At 43.7% G+C, this 22,822-nt stretch overlaps 1 protein-coding gene and 1 long non-coding RNA gene across 2 annotated transcripts in view; one reads left to right on the top strand and one right to left on the bottom strand.

Moving 5' to 3' along the window:
- Positions 1-22,822, top strand: part of LOC307221789 — a 648,559-nt gene that overhangs the window by 600,340 nt on the left and 25,397 nt on the right. The gene's annotated exons all lie outside the window — the stretch shown is intronic.
- MATN1 (matrilin 1) lies at positions 2,963-22,443 on the bottom strand (the record flags this gene model as incomplete). Its single annotated transcript, XM_079986133.1, has 7 exons — positions 22,211-22,443; positions 18,659-19,005; positions 9,536-9,758; positions 8,062-8,187; positions 4,801-5,208; positions 3,767-3,919; positions 2,963-3,054 (listed from the first exon to the last, which is right to left on the bottom strand). The coding sequence occupies exons 1-7, from the start codon at positions 22,296-22,298 to the stop codon at positions 2,963-2,965; spliced, it is 1,437 nt and encodes a 478-aa protein (XP_079842259.1). The 5' UTR covers positions 22,299-22,443.

Genomic DNA, 22,822 nt, shown 5'->3' with positions numbered 1-22,822 from the left:
CATCCCTAATTTCCTAGGACATTCACGGAATTACAGAAGCCATCCAGGTTTCTGATTTGATCCCAGAATGTCCCAGTGATGGCATTCTCTTGCATGAGCCAGCGGCATCAAAAGACATGCATCCTGATTTCCATCAGGGGACTGTTGGAGGGTATGGCATGGTAGCTCCCAAGCAACCTATTCCACTTCTTTGATCCTGCTATTTCTCTTGGTTTAGTTTACAGAGTCCATTTTGTATGCTAAACACAATTGCGTGCTACACACACAAGCATTTCCCCCCAATATAATGCCTTTTTGTATGTTATTTTCTCTAATGTGTGCCTTCATGCCTGTATTTCCCCTATTTATATAAACACACCATATGGCTGGAGACCTGCATCGCAAAATTCAGAGAAATGTGGATTTCAAAGGGTGTTTCTCTTTCCATATAGTTTCAGGAATTTTAAATTGCAGCGATTCATCTTCAAACTGTTTTTAATGTGGCATTTTACATTCTTGTGACCCATCTTGTTGCCTCATGGTGGAGCAGGGTAATGATCCTCTTTATCATCAAATTTCTAACCCATCTTTAAAATAGCCTCAACAAAATCAACAAAACTCAGCTTAAATATTTAACTGAACTTTAATTATTTTGCCTACACACAAAAACAACTTTTACGATGACATTTCTGAGTACTCATGTTATTCTGAAAAGCCTTTTACATACTCTCAAGTATAAATATTCTGATACAAACCCCAACAAAATTAACCAAAGCCCAGCCCCTTGCGCTCACATTCGGAGGGGTGCAGTGGTGATGCTTGTGTGTTTTACATAGCCTGCCTTGGCATTACTAGTTACATCTAGGTCAATGGAGTCAAAGGACTTTTACTGGGAGCAACAGAAACCCTGGAGTGGGGTCATATTGGCCTTTGGTTTTGTATCACCTTCACCAGAGGCAGCACTCATAGCAAGCTGCCTAATACCGAGTCAGAACATTGAACTGTCTTGCTCAGCATCATCTACACTGACTGGCAGCAGTTCTCCAAGGATTCGGACATGGAACATTCCTAGCCTTACCTGAAGATGCTGGGGACTGAACCTGGGACCTTCTGCACATGAATCAGATGTTCTGCCACGGAGCCACAACCCTATGCCATAAAGGAAAGCTGATTGGTTAACCTATGCTGAAAATTTCATGGCCAGGGTTTCCTCCAGTTGCAGTATCCTGCACTGTTTGCTTATAATGATTATGAAGCTATTGGTTGCTTGAGATGTGGCCACCAATGATATTAGAGAGGGTTGTGTAGGTAAGGAGTTGGCAAGCTGCAATATCCCATTGTGCTAGCTAAGCTGTCCTGTGCAACTACAAACAAGTCCATGGATTTAGCCCTTCATACCAAACCAGACTTGACTTTGAAAAACCTTGGGATTCCTGCATTGTAGGGGGTTAGACTAGAAGACCTTGGGCTCCCTTTCAGCTCTATAATTTTGTGATTCTCTGAAGCTAGGGAGAGACTATTGTTGGTGAGCAGAAACGTTGGCCATTTTTTTCCAGGCGATCTAACCGTGCTTGCTTTTTCTTCTCATTCCAGGATTAGGAGTTTGCAGCAGGAGCATCTTACCTTGCGTGCTGTGCTTAATATTCTTTAATTGTTTCATCTACTTCTAGATATATGTTTTATGCATAAATTATACATTTGCCATAAAAAAACAACATTCAGAGTCACATGAGACAAATTCAGTTCTTAAAGAAAATGAGAGCAAACACAGCAACCAAAACAGAACCCACCAAGCATTCACAGAACTCATAGAAAAGAACATATTAAAACAATATAGATGTATATATTAAGCTTTCGATTAAAACAAATTCTCCGGGTATTTGATATATGCATATTCTATGGTGCGAGGAAAGTTTAATGGTGTTTGGTAACACATGGACTTCTAGTGCATTACCATGACCTGTATACCATCACAAAATTTCCTCCTTCTCAAAAAGAAGTATAGTCAGCACTGGAGAAGACCTGCCCAGCCACATCTGTCAGAGTCTTCTGGTGTGTTTATTTTGAGTTGGGAAGGAGATGAAATGATTCCGCTTTTTAAACGGTGATCCTGTTTTCTAGGGCAGCAAGCTTCTTTGACACGGCTTCCAGTGAGCAAGAATTAAGGAACAGTCCTGGGTTATTTCAGAGAAGTGTGGAGACGAAAAGCCTCTGAAAGGGTTAGGCTGATTTAGATCAGTTGGATTTTTAAAAAATCCCCCCAAATAGTGCTGGCTCAAACTAGTTAGACACAATGCAAGAAGCTGCATTAGACCCAGTGGTCCATCTAACACAGTACTCCTGAGCTCAGCACTGCTGAGTACTGCTGCATGTTCTGACTCTTATGGGAAATGGGGATTTTAGCAAGAGCCACTTGTTATGCAGAATTGAGAAAGTTGGAAATGCTCAACTTTCCTCTTCTGCATCAGTACTGAAGATAGAAAAGCCCATCCTCCTTTGCAACTAGGGATGTAAGAATACATAGTTTCCCATTCCACCCTGTCTTCAACGCATGCAGCAATGTTTCCATTCCACTGCAGTTCATCTTCCACCAAAAGCTACGCTATTGTCTGCTATGGCAAATTTACATCTATACCGCTGTCATTAGGATATTCCACCCCATTCATTTCAACGCAAAGGAAACAAAATGGAAATGGAGAAAGCTAATATAATCTGTTCTATATCACTTGTGGGTGAAATAAACAACAGCAAATACTGGCCATATTCACTGGGTTGATTTCTGTTCTGGATATGCAAAAAATAAACAAATATCAGCATTTTCTGCTTGTTTCCCTTTTTGTAGGAATTCTCCACTATCCCTATCAACTGATGAACCTACCTGGAAAAACAAGCGTTACCATCCGGCCACCTAGTTGATTTCCCAGAGAGGTGGCTCACCCAGTAACCTAAAGTTTATTCCTTCTATAAACAACTCAGCACACACTCAAAGGATATGTTTCCGTGTCAGTGCCTTTATGAGGTTGTCTACCTTTGTCTGGAACTTCACAATGGCTTCACATTCACATGGATCTTCTTCTGAGGAAGAGAAAACAAAGCCATTCAATGAATCATACACTGGATAGATTCTCCTGGCTGGACATCAGTGGAAGCACTTAGAATCATAGAACTGGAAGGGAAACCAATGCAGGAATCTCAACTAAAGGACCCAAGACAGATGGCCATCTAACCTGTGCTGAAAAACCTCCAAGAAAGAAGAGTCCACCACCTTCTGAGGTCCGTTCCACTATCAAACAGCCCTTATCACCAGAAAGCTCACAGAGGTTTTGGGATAATGGTTAAAGACACATGTACTGCTCTGAATTTCTTGCCAGTAAAGCAGTATATATCCAAGGTGTGTGTGTGTGTGTGTGTGTGTGTGTTGACTCTGTTCCTCCATCATTTTTTCTTGGACAAAGGGGTAATGTTAGATCAGTCTTCTCCAACCTGCTGCTGCCCTCCAGATGATTTGGACTACAACTCCCATCACTCTCAGCCAACATGAGCAATGCTCGGGGATTATAGGAGTTGTAGTCCAAAGCATTTGGAGGGCAGCATAGAGGGGAAGGCTGAGTCAGAGGAACCTCCCTTGCTGCTCATACTGCCCCCTGCTAATGAACTGTATGGGTTTGTGGTTTCTCTAGGCTATACTGCCATAGTAGTTATTGTGCCTCATGTTGCACATTTATTTGCCGGGGTAGCCAGGGTTAAAGGATTGTGCTGTAAACATACCAGGCATGACCTTCCTTACCAACACAGATTTTACTTTGTAGTTTCTTTCCAATTTGGTTGATGGTTCTGAAATCGGCAGTGTAGAAGTAATGCTCTCCCACCGGATCTGAGGCAATTTCTTTGAGTTCGTCTTCAACAGCATTGCCTACTCCAACAGCGAACATCTTGTAACCTGAAACAAGCAAGAATTGCTAAACTGCTGATCTGCTTTGTGAAAGAACAACCAAGACTTTTATGCCGGGCTGAGGAACATGACAGTAAACCATGGTTTAGCGCTATGTGAATGAGCAAACATGAGCTGTGGATTCACATGCTGTGCTCTCCTCCTCTGACATAAAGAAGGAATCAGAAGTATCTGTGTCCTGGTTTAAACTAAGCAGTTTCTAGTTATGTGTGAACTAGAGGCAGGTTTTTATCCTGCCTTCTTAACAAACCACAGCTTGAACTAACCAGTTTCCCCAGTTCAAATCTAACTGGAAAAAAACCTTCTTGGATACTTTAAACCAGGACACACACGCACACACTTCTATTCTCCTCAAAGCAAAGTAGGGAGAGCAGGGGAGAATGTATGACCTTGAATCTTAATTCTATTCCTTCATGTAACCTTAAACTATGGTTTAGCATTCAGTCTTTAATGCACCACACTGTGCTTTAATCTTTGTTTATAAACCAGGAAACCAGAATATAACCCCGGTTGCATATCCTAGTTTGTGAACTACAGTTTTCTGGTTTGGATACAGTGGGAAACTCTGGTTTAATAAACCTTGAAAGTCTTGCAAACTGGTGCATAAGTGATAGAAGGAAGGAAGGGGGAAAGTGAGCACACATGTATAACACTCACTCTTGGTCTAAGAAACCATGGTTTATGAGACTGAGATCATTGGGTTGTATCCAACATTAGACATACTCAGACTCATTGAAATGAATGGACCTAGGTTAGTCATGTCCTTTCATTGCAGTGTGTCTGCTCCAAGTACGACTAATGTTGAATACAGGCAATTATATCTTAATCAGACCATCGCAAAACAGTGGTACTAAATTATGAAAACCTACCTAGTTCTTTGGCTTTCTTGGCAGCATCATTGATGTAATCTTGTGACCGGCCATCAGTGAAGACAATTGCTACTTTGGGGACTCCAGGCCTTGCACCGCTGGAGATGGCAAAGGAACTGTCCACTAGGAATTTCAAAGCTTGGCCAGTCATGGTGCCTTTCTCCATGTAAGACATCCTTCTCACTGCTGCTTTGATGTCCTTCTTGTTCTTGTATTGCCCCAGTGGAAATTCCTGCCTTACTGAACTAGAATACTGGACCAGGCCCACATGTGCATTCCTGTCCGACACATCTAGGGAATCCACTATCTGGTTGATGAACCTCTTCACCAGCTCAAAGTTCTCTGGCCTCACACTCTTTGACCCATCAATCAGGAAGACAAGGTCCGTGGCGCCCCCTCCACTGCAGGCTGGGGAGAAGAGAAGGTGAGGGACCAGAAAGCCGGAGCTAGTCATCTTTTTCATTTAAAGAAACACGCTTTTTAAAGTGAGGGGGGGACCCTTTTCAATTACGAAAGCCATATTCCTTTCTTGCTCTGGGTGGTGATCTGGGGCTGCCTTAACTCATTCCAGCTGAACCTCAGGTCAACTCTGATTGGCCCAAATCAGTTCAGGATCCAGGATTCAGCTAGACCAGTTGCACAGCCTTAGTTTCTACAGGAGCTCACACAGCCACTGTATACTCCATCCATATAAGCAAGAAGTGTTCCCAGAGTTCAGGAATGCATTCGCAACCAGGCAAAAACACTCAAGGCAGTTGCATGGTGGGGTTGGTGAGGGACTGTGTCTCTGAAGGGTTTGTGGCCTGGGGAGAGTCTCAAGGGCCAGATACAGAGGTTAGGGGGCTGAATATAACACTGAGGCTTGGTGTTCCCCATCCCTGTTTTAAAGGCTGAATTTAGCAAACATACATGGCTGGTTAAGTCAACATTCTTCATTCCAGATATAAGGAAAAAGTTGTCCTCCAGATGTTACATGGTCAGAGATGATGGGAATCCAGCAACATCTGAAGGGCCACAGGTTCCCAGTCCCATTTAGTTTCATCAAGCTCAGTGGGTTAAGTTCCTACCCTTCAGCATTTCTCCAATGAGAGTAGGGAAATCCTATTCCATCCCCTCCAACATTTCTCCAATGAAAATAGAGACGTCCTAAGGAAAAGTGGGACATTCTGGGATCAAATCAGAAACTGGGACAGCTTCTGTTAATCTGGGACTGTCCCTGGAAAACAGGGACATTTGGAGAGTCTGTAACTTAGGCCAGTGTGATCGATTTCCGTGGTAAATAGCAGGCAAGCAGGTCCTAATCCATATGGGTTGCAGTGAGGCTTTAACCCTTTGCCCTCTGTTGCAATTCCAATCTAGATGGGGGGAGCAGGGCCCTTGTTTGTACTAGACCAAAAGCTTCCATTGGGGCAAATGGGAGCTTACATTCTAATGCAAACAGCAGGCACAGAGATAAAGTGTGATTCAGACACGACTTTGGGCCAGGTGCAGTGTTAGAACCATCCGTATAATGCAACACTATGTCAGAGCTCCAATCTGGATCAGGGAGAAGCTGCGTCCATAATTTACGTCTCACCTTGTTTGACCCCCTCCGGTCTCTTGAAAATGAGATACAAAGCACAAGAGAGACTCAAAGGCTATGTAAGCGTCAGCTCTTGAAAGTTCTAATTCTCAGAAAGGAAATGAGGGAAAGTCATTTCGACTGGCATGCGTTCGAGATGTTAGATATTGATCCAGTCTACTTCTCTCTCTTTTGTGTTATGGAACCTTCCCAAATCCCAGCTTTCCAAAACTGAGTTGGTTGTGTTTCAGCTATTGGATACTATTCCTAGTTCAGCCACTGGCTAGGTTTTTCTAAAGTTTACTCAAGGAGGTTATACATTTCAGTGGTCACCTTGTTCTGCCAGGGGAAGTTGGTGCAAAGTTTTAAACTGGGCGATCTATACTCCTTGTTGCTTTTACAGCTCTTTGGAGGCCATTGGAGAAGGTTACTTAAGGATTCCAGAAGTGACGCAAGCAATGTAGTTATGCTTGTGGAGGGGGAAAGGAGGTGTTGCAGGGAGTGCCCTGGACAAAGCATTCATCCAGCAGCAGGCCCATGGCCCTGTGAGAATGAGCTCCTTGTATCACCTCATTGCAAATATGGCCCCTAATCCACCCTACCTATGACTCTCCTGGCACATGGAAGTCCAAGGAAATGATGGTTTAAGAGACACAGAAACAATGTAAGTGGTCTAAACTAGAGGAAAGGACCTGCTTCTTGGACAAGTGCCTCAGTGTGCTCATGGAGGGAGAATATTGCAAGAATATGCAGCTCATGAGTCTTTAGTGCAGAGGCAGCGCATGTAGTGCTCTCCAGACTCTCTGAGACTACAACTCCCATCATGTCTAATCTTGGCCATGCAGGCTGGGACTGATGGGAGTTAGAGTCCAAAATATCTGGACTACCTCTAAGGTTCACCAAGGGCATCTTTCCCCCCTGCAAGATTGTGTTCCCAGCACTTTTCCCTGATACAATGCACTTTTTATACATTGGTGAATTGCAGCGGAACTTTTGGATAAGTGTAAATTTCAAAGTGTGAGTTAATTAGTTTCTCACGAAAATGCAAACAAAATTTAATTTCTCCCCTGTTTTTAACTTAAGCCAATTAGATCTAGTTGTTCCCTTGTGGTCTGCAGAGAGCAAATCTTTGCCTTCTTCTATGCGAAAACTCTTTAGGTATTAGAACAGTACTATCAGGTTCCCCTGTGGCCTTCTCTTCTCCAGCCTAAAACTACCCAGTTCTTTCAACCTTTCCTCATATGACTTGTTTTCCATATTCCTGACCATCCTCATTGCCCTCCTCTGAACTCATTCCCATTTGTCCTCAGTAAAGATGAAGCATTTGTGGCTCTTCAGATTTTGTTAGACTACAACTCCCATCATCCCTAGAGAGTGGCCATGTTTGTTTGGGAAGATGGGAGTTGGGAGTCCAACAACATCTGGAGGACCACAGGTGCCCCATCCCTGGTCTACAACACCCTTCTTAAAGCATGTCATCTACAACCGCTGGTTACCAAAACCACGGTTCCAGATGAACCCCTCAAGCAGTGGTGAGGAGGGATAGGAAGAGCAATTAAACAGCCTGCATATTTCGTGTCATGTGTATGCTTGCAAACTTGAGATTAAGATCAGGAAGATGGCATGCTTCCTGAACATTGACATTTGTATGCATTCAAAACATTGGCCCACTCTATCAAGTTGAGAACAACATTATTTACCACTGCAGGTTTTTCCATCAGTGTTAAGCGTGAACCCCTCTTTACATGCACAGGTATAAGAAGCCCCTGTACTGACACAGATCTGCTGGCAATCATGGTCTCCAGTGGCACACAGGTCTGACACAGCTGCAAAGTAATAACATGCAATGTTAAAACATATATTTATACTGGCGGAAAGTACCTGACATTGCTCAGGAATTCTAAGAAACCAAAGGCATTGGAACACTTCCATCCACTATTTTGATTGCACGGACGCAGGTGGCCGTGAGGGTACAGTTGTGCTGATGGGACTGGCAGCAGCATGGGTGCGAGAAAGGGGTCAGAGAGGGGGTGGGAGGATCTGGATCTGCAGTAGGATGGAATCATTGTTGGGGTGGAGTTGAGGCATTTTGCCTACAATGGGAAAATGACTTGTGCTGGCCCTGCTGGCACCCTCCAGATGTTTTGGACCACAACTCCCATCACCCCTGACTATTGGCCATGCTGGTGAAGACTGATGGGAGTTGTGGTCCAAAATACATGATTTGTGAAGCCTTGTACCAAAAGTGGATTACATGAGTTTCCTTTGCTTGGTAATTTCCAATGTACAACTTTGCTTCTTGCACTGAGGGTAAGAACAGTCTCTGGTGCTTGGGTTGTATCCAACCAAGTTCTACTTAGAGTAGACCCATGGAAATTAATTTCCCCAAGTTAGTTGTGCCCTTTCATTATATATATATATATATATATATATATATATATATATATATATTCTGTTTTACAATTTAAAAATATTCATTTAAACAACCTTAAAATATCAATGACTTCCCTTCTTCTCTTTCCATGGTTTATTTTGCATAACACAAATCCCTGCATATTTCACAAAAACTAAAGCATTCAATATTCCATTACTGCATCCATCAAAACTTATTTACACTGCTGAATTTATCTTGATTGTTGTTAGCCGCCCTGAGCCCAGCTTCGGCTGGGGAGGGCGGGATATAAATAAATTTTATTATTATTTATTATTATTAATGTTGCCTAAGTTTTCAAGTGTACACAACTCCCCCAAATATATTCAATAAACATTTTCCAATCTTCTTTAAACATATGTTCTTCTTGTTCTCTTATTCTATATGTTGCACATATTCCATCAGTTTAAGTTGCCATTCTTCTTTAGTTGGGATCTCGCTCATTTTCCATTTTTCCGCTAACAAAACACGGGCCGCAGTAGTAGCATACATAAATAACCTTTTCTGACACCTGGGAATTTCCGTTTGAGTTATCCCCAACAAAAACGACTCCAGTTTTTTAAAAAAAAACAACACTTTTTTTTCAATTCATTATGAATTATTTCCCAATACTCTTTTACCCTTTTATAGGTCCACCACATATAAGTTCCATAAGTTGTGCCCTTTAATTTCAATGGGTCTGCTCTGACTAATGTTGGATGCAACCTCTTATTTCGCATCACAAGACTTCCTTAACAACTTACCGCAGAATGCCTCCTGAAACTTCTTGGTCAGCTTCTCAATGACACTGTAGCTCTCCACATAATCCACATGTTCATCCAGAGGTGGGCTGGCCATCTGCCGCAAAGTGTGCATGTCTACACGGCCCACGCCAATGGCAAAAATTTCAATCCCAAGAGCTCGGGCCCTTGCTGACACATCCTTCACCCCATCCTGGGGGCGTCCATCTGTCACTACAATGGCTACCTGTGGGTAAGAGAGTGGCAAAGGACTCTCCAGCTGCTTATTCATTCATTTATTTTATTTATTATATTTATATCTTGGGGTTCAGGGTGGCTTGCAAGGGTTCAAAACATCAATTACAAAATTCAGAGGAATAAAGCGAACTAGTGAAAATAATAATTAAAATGCATCACAACACATTTTAAATCATCAGTTAAAATACAATTTGCCCTGACAGCAGCCAAGTGGTCAGTATTGTTTGCTCCTTAGTTTCTAAAGGCGTGTCTAAAATAGGAAGGTCTTAGCCTTTTGGTGCAAAGAGAGCAAGGAGGGAGACAATCTAACCTCTCTTGGGAGGGAAATTCACAGTATGGGAGTAGCTACAAAAAAGGCTCTATCTTCTGTCACCACCAACCACGCTTCTGATGTTGAGCAACTTAGCACCTAGGCGGTTTCCTATAGGGAGATATATTCCAGGCAGCCAGGTCCCAACCTTCCTAATTCTGCCTTCACTTGGATGGCATCTATCCTGAAGCACATGAGTTGGCAAACTAAGGTCTGTGGGCCAGATCAGGCCCAATTGCCTTCTGGATCCAGCCTGCGGACGGTCCGGGAATCGCTGCGTGGATCACCAGTGCATGTGTTCTTTCCCTCTCCCTCCCTCTCCCTCACACGGCGGCAGCAGCGCCTCCTCCCTCCCTCCTCCTGGCTTCTCCTTGCCCTGCCTAGAGGAGGAAGGGGGCTGGGCTTTGTTGGTGCCAGCTGCAGCAGCAGCACTCAAGTGGCCACCATTTTAAGCAGCCTCTCTCCAGAGCCCCCCTGCTGAAAAAGTTTGCTGACCCCAGCTGAAGCACATCATGCTATCAGAGTCAGTTCTTCTACTCAGCTTGTTCAACCTTTAATTGGAACCAATAATAATCCTATTTACTATAAACAATCAATCACAGAAGTTATTGAGTCTACACCACCAGGAACACACACCATTGCATATATTATGAAAGAGCTATATTTAGTTTTTACAGCAGAATATTTTACAAATCCAACTGTGCATGTGAGGGAGTGCAGCATTCAGCCTTAGTAACCTTTGGAGACAAGAGAAATAGTCATATGTTGGAATTTTATGTTATAAGAATTAGAAATGAGAGCAGCCACATGCTTTAAGGATGCCAATGGTTCACCAGATAGAAATGCAAACATGAGTTAAATCTGCTTAAACCAAAGACCCCACGTTGCTCAGTCACTTTGCTTGTTTAGTCTTCGGTCACGTGGTTTTTGGTTTCTTGGTAAGTATGTTTATAAGCCTACTAAGTCCTCCAGACAATATCTACCTTGCATATATATATGTATGCACTCAGACACACATCTTTAAAGCATGGACCTGTGCCTGGACAGCATAGGGCAAAAGCTAAGTGTGAATCAGTTGTGTGCTGTCAGTGGACTAGGGGTGTAGGCTAGTCCCCTAAAGTATTAAAGCCTAGCACCTTCTTCCGAAAGCTCCGGGAAGCTTCTGCCCAGCTTAGGGAGGGAGGTGCAATGCTCATGTGTGTGATGTCAGGACATCACACACATGATGCCGGGGAGCCCCCAATAATCCTCACAAGCTGGAGCCTCTGGCTCTAACTGTTCCCTTCTGAAAAATTTCACTGCATGCCACTATTGTAGATGAACCCTTAGTTTCAAGTTGAAAGCAACTGGCAGGGGGAGAAATATGCACTCTTTCCTGTCCTGTCCCTTCTTACATGCAAACCACACTTCCCAAAGGCACTTTCCATTGTATTCAAGGCTTCATCGCATATGGCTACAATGTACCCTGTATTTTGCTCCTTAAAACTGACAAAGGATCATAGCACTCAGTGCAATGCCCCTTGTTTGCCAGAAGAGAGAGCCATTTATTTAACAAATTGGGTGGGGGAGACATGGAGTAGAGGGGCTTCCCTTGCACACAGAATGTGTGTGAGAGAGAGGTGGGGGTGGTTTTCAACTTGTCAATTAAAACAAATCAAAATCAGCCTTCCACAATATGACAGACATTTACACAGCAGTTTCAACCCCACCTCCAAAAAACATTGCTATTTATTTACTATTTATTTAGAGCATGTGCCATTAAGCTTTCCAGAGTGGCGTACATAGTTAAAATGAGACTGCCCCCTGCTTGCTGGCTTACGTGATTAAAAAAACACAACACGTAAAGGAAAAGGGGGGGGGTGGAGGGAAGGGAATCAAACTCTTGGCAGGTCAGGTAAATTTGGGTCTTGTCACTTTTTCCAGTTCATTTTGGCACAGGTCAGAAAACAGACCAATTTTTTAAAGAAAGATTTCTTCTGGGTGTTGAAATCTCATGCAGCTAAGGAAAAAGCCAACTTCCTTCATATCCCACAACACAGGAAAAAGAAGTTTACTAATAGTATATCCACATTCATCATAAGGACTGTAGCCTTCTAAGGAGCTGCCTTCCCACTGGATCTTTCCAGGATATTCCTTCCATAAATTTCCATCTCTCTCTTTATAGCCTTTAGGTATAGGAGCCACAAAGTTCAAAGAGCCTGTTCAATTTCTTATGTAAGCCTATGTTTGTTATGGGCGTAGGTCACATCCATGCCATACTTTTAAAGCCCTCTTATACCACTGTTAGGGACGCGGGTGGCGCTGTGGGTTAAACCACAGAGCCTAGGACTTGCTGATCAGAAGGTGAGAGGTTTGAATCCCCAGGACGGGGTGAGCTCCAGTTGCTCAGTCCCTGCTCCTGCCAACCTAGCAGTTTGAAAGCACATCAAAGTGCAAGTAGATAAATAGGTACCGCTCTGGCGGGAAGGTAAACGGCATTTTCGTGCGCTGCTCTGGTTTGCCAGAAGCGGCTTAGTCATGCTGGCCACATGACCCGGAAGCTGTATGCCGGCTCCCTCGGCCAATAAAGCGAGATGAGCGCCGCAGCCCCAGAGTCGACCACGACTGGACCTAATGGTCAGGGGTCCCTTTACCTTTTATACCACTGTAACAGTCATGGATTCCTGCAAAGAAACCTGAGAGCTATAGTTTCTTAAGGGTACTGACTTTACAGACCTACAATTCCCAGTACGCCCAGCAAACTACAGTTCCCAGGATTCTCTATTGCTGTTAAAGTGGTATAAGTGTATTTTAAATGTATGGTGCAGCTGTGAGCACAGAAACCATGCCAGAAAATGGAGCCAGGGGAGGGAGGGAGAGAGAGAAAGAGAGAGGGAGTTGGCAACAGCAACTTGCCACAATGGCTTTGTTCTACTTCCACTGTTGGAGGAAAACAGCAAAGTCAAATGCAATACCCTCTGAGCTAGCCAGAATTCCACAGTCCCTTTTGCCCTCACTGCTGCATGACTCTGCAAAGCCCCCCAATTTGATTTGGGGCCCGGATCTGCGTTGGTTCATCCCTGGATTGTCCCAGGTCATATTGGGGCTACTGCGAAACACTAAACTGAACCCTGAACCAGATTGTGGGGGTGGAGGGAGAGCTGCGCATAATCCTGCTCTTTATGTTTAAGGTGGACTTGAATTGAGCAGCCTTTCAAATAGAGGATGCCTCTGAACAGAAGACTGTCCTCGCTAAAGTAGAACACATGGCCAACCCTGCAGACACAATGCTGTATATTGTCTTTTCATAAAATGATATTATGCTAAACCTAATGGCTTGGAATACACTTAAGCCATATCACCGTGAAATTTAAACTCAATGATGTATAAGGTATTATTAGAATGGCATACAAAGGATGAAGAGGTAAAATCGGTTATGATTGACTGGGCCAAAGATTTTGGATATAATATACAAATGGAGGATTGGGAGAAATTATGGAAAGAAGGTTTAAAATTCACTGCATGTACAACAATAAAAGAAAATGTGATGAAAATGATGTATCGATGGTATGTAACACCAGTGAAGTTAGCAAGGATGTATAAAGGATGTAACAAATGTTGGAAATGTAAAGAAAAAGAGGGTACATTCTATCATATGTGGTGGGAGTGTAAGAAAGTAAAAAGCTTTTGGGAAATGATATATAATGAATTGAAGAAAATGTTTAAGTACACTTTTGTTAAGAAACCAGAAGCGTTCTTACTTGGTATTACAGGGAACGAGATAAATAAGAAAGAAAGGAAGCTATTTTTATATGCAGTGACTGCAGCAAGAATATTGATGGCTCAGAAATGGAAGCAAGAGGAGCTACCTACACTAGACGAATGGAGAATGAAGATGATGGACTATGCAGAACTTGATAGACTGACGGGAAGGATCCGAAACCGACGAGATCAGAGATTTATAGAAGATTGGGAAAAGTTTACAGAGTATATGCATAAATTGATAATCAAATAACGCTTGTAAGTTTTAATGAAGCTCTGTAAGAAGAAATGCTAGAATGTGAGTAAAATAAGACTTAATCTATAAAAATAATGGAAGTAAGGTTTTAGAAATGTGTAAGAAATTAAGAAGGGAAGGAATATCAGTCAAGTTGAGGGAAGTCAAAAAGAGAATGGATATAAAAAAGATGAATGATTTGTATAAATTTTGTATTGGAAAAATTGAATAAAAATATTTTTTTTAAAAAAAAGAAATTTAAACTCAATGGGTTTAAAGGCGAGGGGTTGTCAGCCGAGATGGGGCTCTTTTGCTCTCCTAAAGGACAAAGACTTCCACAGTCCACAGAGTTCCTTTCAGCAAGCTAAAAGGCCCCTTCAACTGTATGTAACAATATCTTTATTTCGGCACCTTTTCTATCCCTGTAAAAAGGGGAAATAATACAGTCTGGGAATGTTTCACCCTGCAGGTTATGAAAACCTGAAAACAGAGACTGGAAGCTGCTTTCCACGTTTCAAAAATAATCCACCTAAGAATCTGCTCTTGGGTTTCACCAAAATGCAGACAACACATCACTCTTATTTAAAGTAAAGGACCCCTGACCATTAGATCCAGTAGCGACCGACTCTGGGGTTACGGCGCTCATCTCACTTTATTGGCCGAGGGAGCCAGCATACAGCTTCCAGGTCATGTGGCCAGCATGACTCAGCTGCTTCTGGTGAACCAGAGCAACACACGGAAACGCCGTTTACCTTCCCGCCGGAGTGGTACCTATTTATCTACTTGCACTTTGATGTGCTTTTGAACTGCTAGGTTGGCAGGAGCTGGGACCGAGCAACGGGACCTCACCCCGTTGCAGGGATTCGAACCGCCAACCTTCTGATCAGCAAGCCCTAGGCTCTGTGGTTTAACCCACAGTGCCACCCGCGTCCCATAGCACTCTTATTTAGGTTCAAGTATTAAGGTTTTATGGAGCAGGGATGGCACAGGAAGAATCTGGTATCACCAAAATGGACATAGAAGGCAATGAGCTGGATGCAGGTTGAGCTGAACTTTGTTCTTATTAAAATCAATATGACTGAAGTTTAACTTATGTAACTTGGAGCTGCGTCTAGTGTTAGCCATATGCTCAGAGTGAGCTCACTGAAATTAATGGACGTGGAAAACTTAGGTCCAGTAATTTCAGCAGGTCTACTCCATGCAAAGCTTAGTCTCATATAGAATCAGAGAATCATAAAACTGCAGAGTTGGAAAGGACTCCAACCCCCTGCCATGCAGGAACTACAGATAAGGAATCCGTAACAGGTGGTCTGCCAACCTCTTCTTTTAAAAAACCCAGTGAAGGAGAATCACCACTTCTGCTTCATTGGAGGTTCTTAAACAGAGGTTGAATGGCCATCCAGTGATGGGCTTTGCATGCCAAATGTCCCAGGTTCAATACGCCGCATCTCCAAAGCAATACTTCCAAGAGATACTCCTCTCTTAAATCCTGGAAAGCCACTGCCAGGAAGTACAGACAACATTAGCCTAGATCAGGGATCAGCAGACTTTTTCAGCAGGGGGCCAGTCCACTGTCCCTCAGGCCTTGTGGGGGGCTGGACTATATTTTGGGGAAAGAAAAGAAAAAAGAACGAATTCCTATGCCCCACAAATAACCCAGAGATGCATTTTAAATAAAAGGACACATTCTATTCATGTAAAAACACGCTGATTCCCAGACCATCCGCGGGCTGGATTTAGAAGGTGATTCGGCTGGATCCGGCCCCCGGGCTTTAGTTTGCCTACCCATGGCCTAGATGGATTGATAGTCTGATTCAGTCTAAGACAGCCTCCTGTGAGACATAATTGAAGAGTTTTATCCCATCTCCTTTCTTCTAGAATAAAATGTGTTGGTATTCACCATGAAGTTGTCACAGTAACTGCCACACTTTTAACCAGTGCTTTTCTTCTGGGGGGGGGGAGATGCTGGTACTGTGTACCCTTGAGTACCCCCAAAAAGAAAGAAAAAGCACTGGTTGTATCTATAACACAGCTATAAAAAAAGCCACTTACACTACATTAACTTCACAATGCAAGACCCTTGCTACATTAAATGAAAAGCGAGCCAGGAACGATGGCATTATGGCAGCAGCATTACTCCTGAAATGACAGTTTTGCTTAAGAAGTGAATTGAGTTTGTACTGAGTGGAAGTAAAAATAAATAAATAAAAGCAATTCTGGGCAACCACATGTTATTCCTTTTATCAAGTTCCCTTTCCTCTCATAACCAAAGCTGATCTACTCCAGCCAAGCAAGCACAGAGCCAGCTGCAAAGTTCTCCTACTCCCCAAGTGAATTAAAGAAGGCAATGATCGTAAGAGTGATGGCACCTGGTACAATTCCCCTCTCATCCAAAGGATATTTATTTATTTATTTATTTATTTATTTATTTATTTATACCCCACCCATCTGGCTGGGCCTCCCCAGCCACTCTGGGTGGCTTCCAACAAAGATTAAAAATACATTAAAATGTCACATATTAAAAACTTCCCTAAACAGGGCTGTCTTCAGATGTCTTCTAAAAGTCAGATAGTTGTTTATTTCTTTGACATCTGATGGGAGGGTGTTCCACAGGGCGGGCGCCACTACCGAGAAGGCCCTCTGCTTGGTTCCGTGTAGTTTTGCTTCTCGCAGTGAGGGAACAGCCAGAAGGCCCTCGGAGCTGGACCTCAGTGTCCGGGCAGAACGATGGGGGTGGAGACGCTCCTTCAGGTATACTGGGCCGAGGCCATTTAGGGCTTTAAAGGTCAGCATCAACACTTTGAATTGTGCTAGGAAACGTACAGGGAGCCAATGTAGGTCTTTCAGGACCAGTGTTCTTAACGTGAACTATTTCTGGGTTAGCAGAGTGTGTAACCTGAAGCATATGTAACCTGAAGCATATGTAACCTGAGGTACCACTGTATTAGGTTTTTCCGTGATAACTTGTACAGAACTACTTTTTAAAAAGAAGTCCAAATGCTAATTGGAAGACTGGACTTAAAAACAACCATTGTGCACTGAAAATCATCTCTTTGAACTGCTCAGATGAGCTCATCGGGGGGGGGGTCTTTTTTGGACAGATTCTGTGGATATCTGAATTTAATGACATTCCAGAGCTCCACTCAAATGTCTTTCCAGCTTTTTCAGAAAGCGAAACATGAAGCTGCCCTGTGCCGAGTTGAGCTGTTAGTCTACTCCAGTGATAGGCTCTCAGATATTGTTGGACTCCAATTCCCATCAGCCCCTGCCAACATGGCCAATGGTCAAGGATGATGGGAGTTGGAGTTCAGTGACTTCGGAAGGGTCACAGACTCCACACCCCTAATTCGCTTCACTGGCACAGAGATGAGGTGAAACGCTTGCCCAGCACCTGCTACCTGTGTTTGAATGTGAGGCCTTCCTTCTGCACACAAAGCATGTGTTCTACCGCTGAACTATGACCCACCCCTAACAAAACTGGTATTCCATAGAAGGGTCAAATTAAAAACCCAAGCAGAGCTGTGGCCTGACTTAGGCAAACTTTTTACCTTGTTCTACATAAGGGCCATTCTGAGAAGGAAAACCCAGGTTGCTTTTGGCAAGGGGAGTCTGCTTGGAGCTGAAATTAGGAAATAATTGGATAAGCAGAAAACAGAAGTGGTGTAGCGGGGGCCGTTGTGGGGACAAAAGTGTGAATTAAAATGACTGCAAACAGTCATTCAAGCATGAAATTATATCCCTCTCCCAGGAATTCCTGCTAGAAAGAACAGGCAAACTGAAGTAAGCAGACACTAGGGGACAGGACGGGACAAAGGATATCCCCTAATAGATTCTTTGTCCCCTGCTTTCCATAGAGGTGTTGGCCAAAATTTCTGCATATTTTGTTTTATTTTGTCAGCTGTCTCTCCAAGCTTATATTTTTCAAAAATGTACAGAAAACATAGTTCATCTTAGAAGTTGCTTGCTGCTTTCTTTCTTTTTTCTTTTGCTACTTACTACTTCATTTTTAAAATTTATATACCACTAAAACCCACAATTTCAAAGCAGTGTAGAGTAGGGATACAGCCAGGAATGAGCAAATTTGTCAATTTCAATTCCAGTTTTTCCTTTTTCCATTCTTAAGCTGCATTCTCCACATTGCCACACCAGTATGTAATTCTTAAAAATGAAAAAAGAAGTCCTCATGAAAAGTCATCAGGATTTTAATGCTAATTCCTTCTAGTATACAGGTTTTTGCAAAGCAGTTTCCCCTAAAATAATGCGTTTCTATGCACATTTATCCTAGTGCAGGAATTATTGTACATATTTCTTAGGTGGAGAACTTGATTGCAAAATTCAGAGAAGTCCAAATGTTGAAATATGGCTGTGTTTTGGTTCCCATATTGTTTGGGAATTAGCTAGGTTCACTTTTAAATCCAAAGTGAATCAAATTTCTCCCCCAGCTCCAGATACAGCAAAAAAAACAGCCCCCTCCATATCTGCCTAGATAGCCTGCTTATTCCATTTGGCAGGAACTATTTATCCAAGCTTATATTTTTGCAAGAAAGATTAGAAAGCAAACAGGAGGCACAAAGGTTCTTGCAAGTCCACACAGTTTCCATACCTTGTTAATCTCTGGAGATCTCACTCGGGCGCCTTCGACCTCACTGAATGCTCTGTTGATTGCAAACTGGATAGCCAGGCCTGTCATGGTCCCAGTGGAGAGTGGTTCGATCTTGCGAACAGCTTGCAGCAGGCTGGCCTTGGTACGGTGAGTCTTGAGGGACAATTCATTCTTGACTGCACTGGCATAGTTGATGACGCCAACCCGTGTAGCATTTGGTCCCACATCAAGTGACTCAATGACCTTGGACAAGAAGACCTTGACTTGCTCAAATTCATTGGGGCGCACACTTCGGGAACTGTCAACGATGAAGAGCAGGTCTGTAGGTCTTGTCCTACATTGGACACCTATGTGAAAAAAATGAAGAGCCCTTTTCAGCCTTGAGAAAACTAAATTTGGAAGTAAGCTCCACTGATCTCAGTAAGGTTAGTCTCAAGTATATAGATGGCACAGGATTGCAACCTTAGCATCCTCCTTATTTTAAAACCTTACAGTGGTACCTCAGGTTATAGACGCTTCAGGTTACAGACACTTCAGGTTACAGACTCCGCTAACCCAGAAGTAGTACCTCGGGTTAAGAACTTTGCTTCAGGATGAGAACAGAAATCGTGCGGCGGCGGCGTGGCAGCAGCAAGAGGTCCCATTAGCTAAAGTGGTGCTTCAGGTTAAGAACAGTTTCAGGTTAAGAACGGACCTCTGGAATGAATTAAGTACTTAACCCAAGGTACCACTGTATTTTATTTTGTTACTGTTCAATCCACTAAGTAAGTGAAATCAAGAGAACTGGGATAAATCTTTGCAATCATTCGGACCATAATTATTTTTATTTATTTATTTATTTATTTATTTATTTATTTATTTATTTATTCCCCGCCCATCTGGCTGGGCCTCCCCAGCCACTCTGGGTGGCTTCCATAGAAAGCAAAAATACAATAAAATATCACACGTTAAAAACTTCCCTGAACAAGGCTGCCTTAAGATGTCTTCTGAATGTCAGGTAGTTGTTTATCGCTTTGACATCTGCTGGAAGGGCGTTCCACAGGGCGGGCACCACTACCGAGAATGCCCTCTGTCTGGTTCCCTGTAGCTTTGCTTCTCGCAATGAGGGAACCGCCAGAAGGCCCTCAGCGCTGGACCTCAGCGTCCGGGCAGAATGATGGGGGTGGAGACGCTCCTTCAGGTATACTGGACCGAGGCCGTTTAGGGCTTTAAAAAGGTCAGCACCAACACTTTTAATTGTGCTCAGAAACGTACTGGGAGCCAATGTAGGTCTTTCAAGACCGGTGTTATATGGTCTCGGCGGCCATCTGAAAGGTGTACTAAAAACAAACACTTGGACATGCTTTGGGGAAATTTCTAGGGTTGTCTTTCTTGGTTGTAAGCATTGCCTGTGTTCAGATGGCATCATATGGTATCATTATGAAGGAGTGAGGAAGTACCCCTCCTACAAAAAACAGCTGGAAGTGACCACCATACTTCACCATCCCTGTAACTAAGTTAGCTATGTCTGTCACCCATGACCACTACAGGTATCCATGTTCAGAGGAAGTATTCTTCATAGTAATCTGTGTCTGGGGACAGGAGATTGCTATCAACTTGGTGCACTTCTGAGAAGCCAGAGACATCTGTCTGGCCCCTTCTGAATGCAAAACTCCCTTACCTGATGCATGCAGAGGATCTCCTACATTGGAAATGTTCTTATTGCTTTTTAATCACAAGACTAGTCCCCCAGAAAAGCTAAAATGTGATTAGAGAATACTTTGTGCTGATCATCTAGAGCAGAAGGGATGGGGAATTGGTAGTCTTCCAGATGCTGTTTGACCCCAACGCCCATCAGCCCTACCCATAGGCACCAACTCCTAGGGGTTGAAGTACTTTGGGCTCCCCAGTATTTATTTATTTATTGAGGGGGTCAGGCTGGCCATTGTTCAGAGGGCAGAGGAGGGTGAGCACAGAGCTGGGCGTGGAACAGCTTTGGTGACTTGTGGCTCCTCCTCCTGCTGCTGCCCTTGTGTGGCAGGGGAAGGGGGGATGGGAGCTGCTGGCCGCTGGGACTGTGCTGCTGCTGTGTTTGGCTCCACCCCCTGACTCCTCGCAACGTTGCACGCATGACTCATGTCGGGCCCCCACAATCTTTTTTAAAAGTTGGCACCTCTGGCCCTGCCCAGTATGGCCAATAGGGATGATGATATACCTATCATCATAGTTCATATAGTTCAGCACTATCTGGAGAGCCAAAAATTCCACACTGGAAGCTGCTTTATACTGAGTCAGACCATTGATCCATCTAGCTAAGTATTGCCAGCACCAACTGGCAGCAGCTCTCCAGGATTTCAGACCAGAGTGTATCTTCAGCCTACCTGGAAATGTTGGAGATCAAATTTAGGAACTTCTGCATGCAGATATTGGCATTTCCCTAGTAACAATATGCTATTTCCCTAGTAACAATATGCTAAGCACTGTGGAATGTCTCTGGGAAGCCCAAGAAACAGCAGGACAGGAAGACAATGGCATCACTGGTATTCAATGCAAGATTGACTCTGAGATAGGAATTCCCTCTAGCTATCTTGCCTGGTAGCCACTTATGGACATAGCCTACACATGTCTATCTGTTGCACCCATGGTTTTCTGGATGAGACAATTAGCTGTAACAATTGAATCAGTGTGAACGGAAATTCTTTTTCAAGGATGGTCATGCTCAAACCACTCACATTCGTGCTCTCAGATCCTTTGCTTGAACTGCTACTGTCATTCAAAGAATAGCCGTAGGAAGATTATATAGAGCCCAGCCATGGGTCCATCTAGCACAGTATTGTCTACACTGACTGGCAGTGGCTCTGCAGGGTTTGTCTCCCAGCCCTACCTGGAGATGCTGGGGATTGGATGTAGGACTGTCTGCATGTTCTGCCACTGAGCAAAGCTATTTCTTTTGCCCTTCTACTGAGCTAAGGGAAAAAATGGTCAGGTGATTTGTTACTACTGCATGGAGAAGATGGAGAAGATGTACTTGCTAGCAAGCCAGGTGTCCCCCATCTTATATTTGTGCATCTGGTTATTTCTGCCTAAGTGCAGAACCATACTCAGATGTCTTACTGAATCCAAAAAAAGGCTTACTTCCAGGGAATGGGGGTTAGGACTGCAACCTTAGCTGAATGACTCGTTTCTCAAAAGATGTTCTTCCCCACAGAAGCACCTGACTTGCTCCAAACAAGAATGAAATCTCTTGTACTGGGATCTGAAACAGGCAAAGTCTGAGAACAAGACAGATCCTTGTGTGTACTAGGAAAATGAATACTGTTGCTCTGTTAGATCTAGGTATGTGTGCCTTCATCTCAGCTGCTAATTCCAAAATAAAGAAGCAAGCAGTAACAGAGAAGAGAGCCTTGCAAGTGTCCTTGCCCTAGGAGAATATCCACGCTTTCACCCAACCGACATGCATGCATTTTCTCACAATTCGCAAATCTTGCTATGCTTTAATTCCCTTCTCTGTTGCCCTAGCCTGCTGGCCCAGGTGGAATGGAAAGGACTGACAAATTCATTTCCATCACTTACCTCTCAGCTGAGGAGGGACCCCATTAACTCCCTGCTCCTGAAAAAGCAGCAGCACAGAGATCAGGAAGCCGGGGAAAAATGCTGTCATGATGGCTGGACCAAAGGCAGAGAGTAGAGTGGCAGACACCGGCTTTGGCCCTGAGGTATTAATGGGCCACTCCTCAGAAAGGCAGCAAGCCAGCCTATAGCATGTGTGAATGATGGGGTGGAGGTGGGAGGGAGGAGATTGAATGGAAGTGTGGAAGGACAGATATTGACAAGGAAAAGTCCCTTGGCCCTTCCCATTGCCTGGACTTGCGACAACAGCCTCATTGCTTGACTAGGAAGTGGGAAGTAGTAAAAGCGACCAGAAAGGGACCTGGAATGCAGGGAATTTGAGACCTGAACAGTGAAGCCAGTCACATCCATCTGAAGGGAAAGGGCTTTAATCTGCCAATCACCAGCTTCAATCTAGCCTGGGGTCTGCCACAGTAAGTAAACTGTCTCCAGCGAGTTGGGCCAAAGACTTTTCCGTGTTGGAGACCACTAGGGATGGGGACAGGATGGAGTTGGGTGGGTTGCATAAAAATAGCTGCATGGGCACACAGAATGTTAGGGGAGGGAAATGTAGGC

This window comes from Podarcis cretensis (assembly GCF_951804945.1).
Source record: "Podarcis cretensis genome assembly, chromosome: 8".
Classification (NCBI taxonomy): domain Eukaryota; kingdom Metazoa; phylum Chordata; class Lepidosauria; order Squamata; family Lacertidae; genus Podarcis; species Podarcis cretensis.
This window is presented reverse-complemented; position numbering and strand designations above follow the sequence as displayed.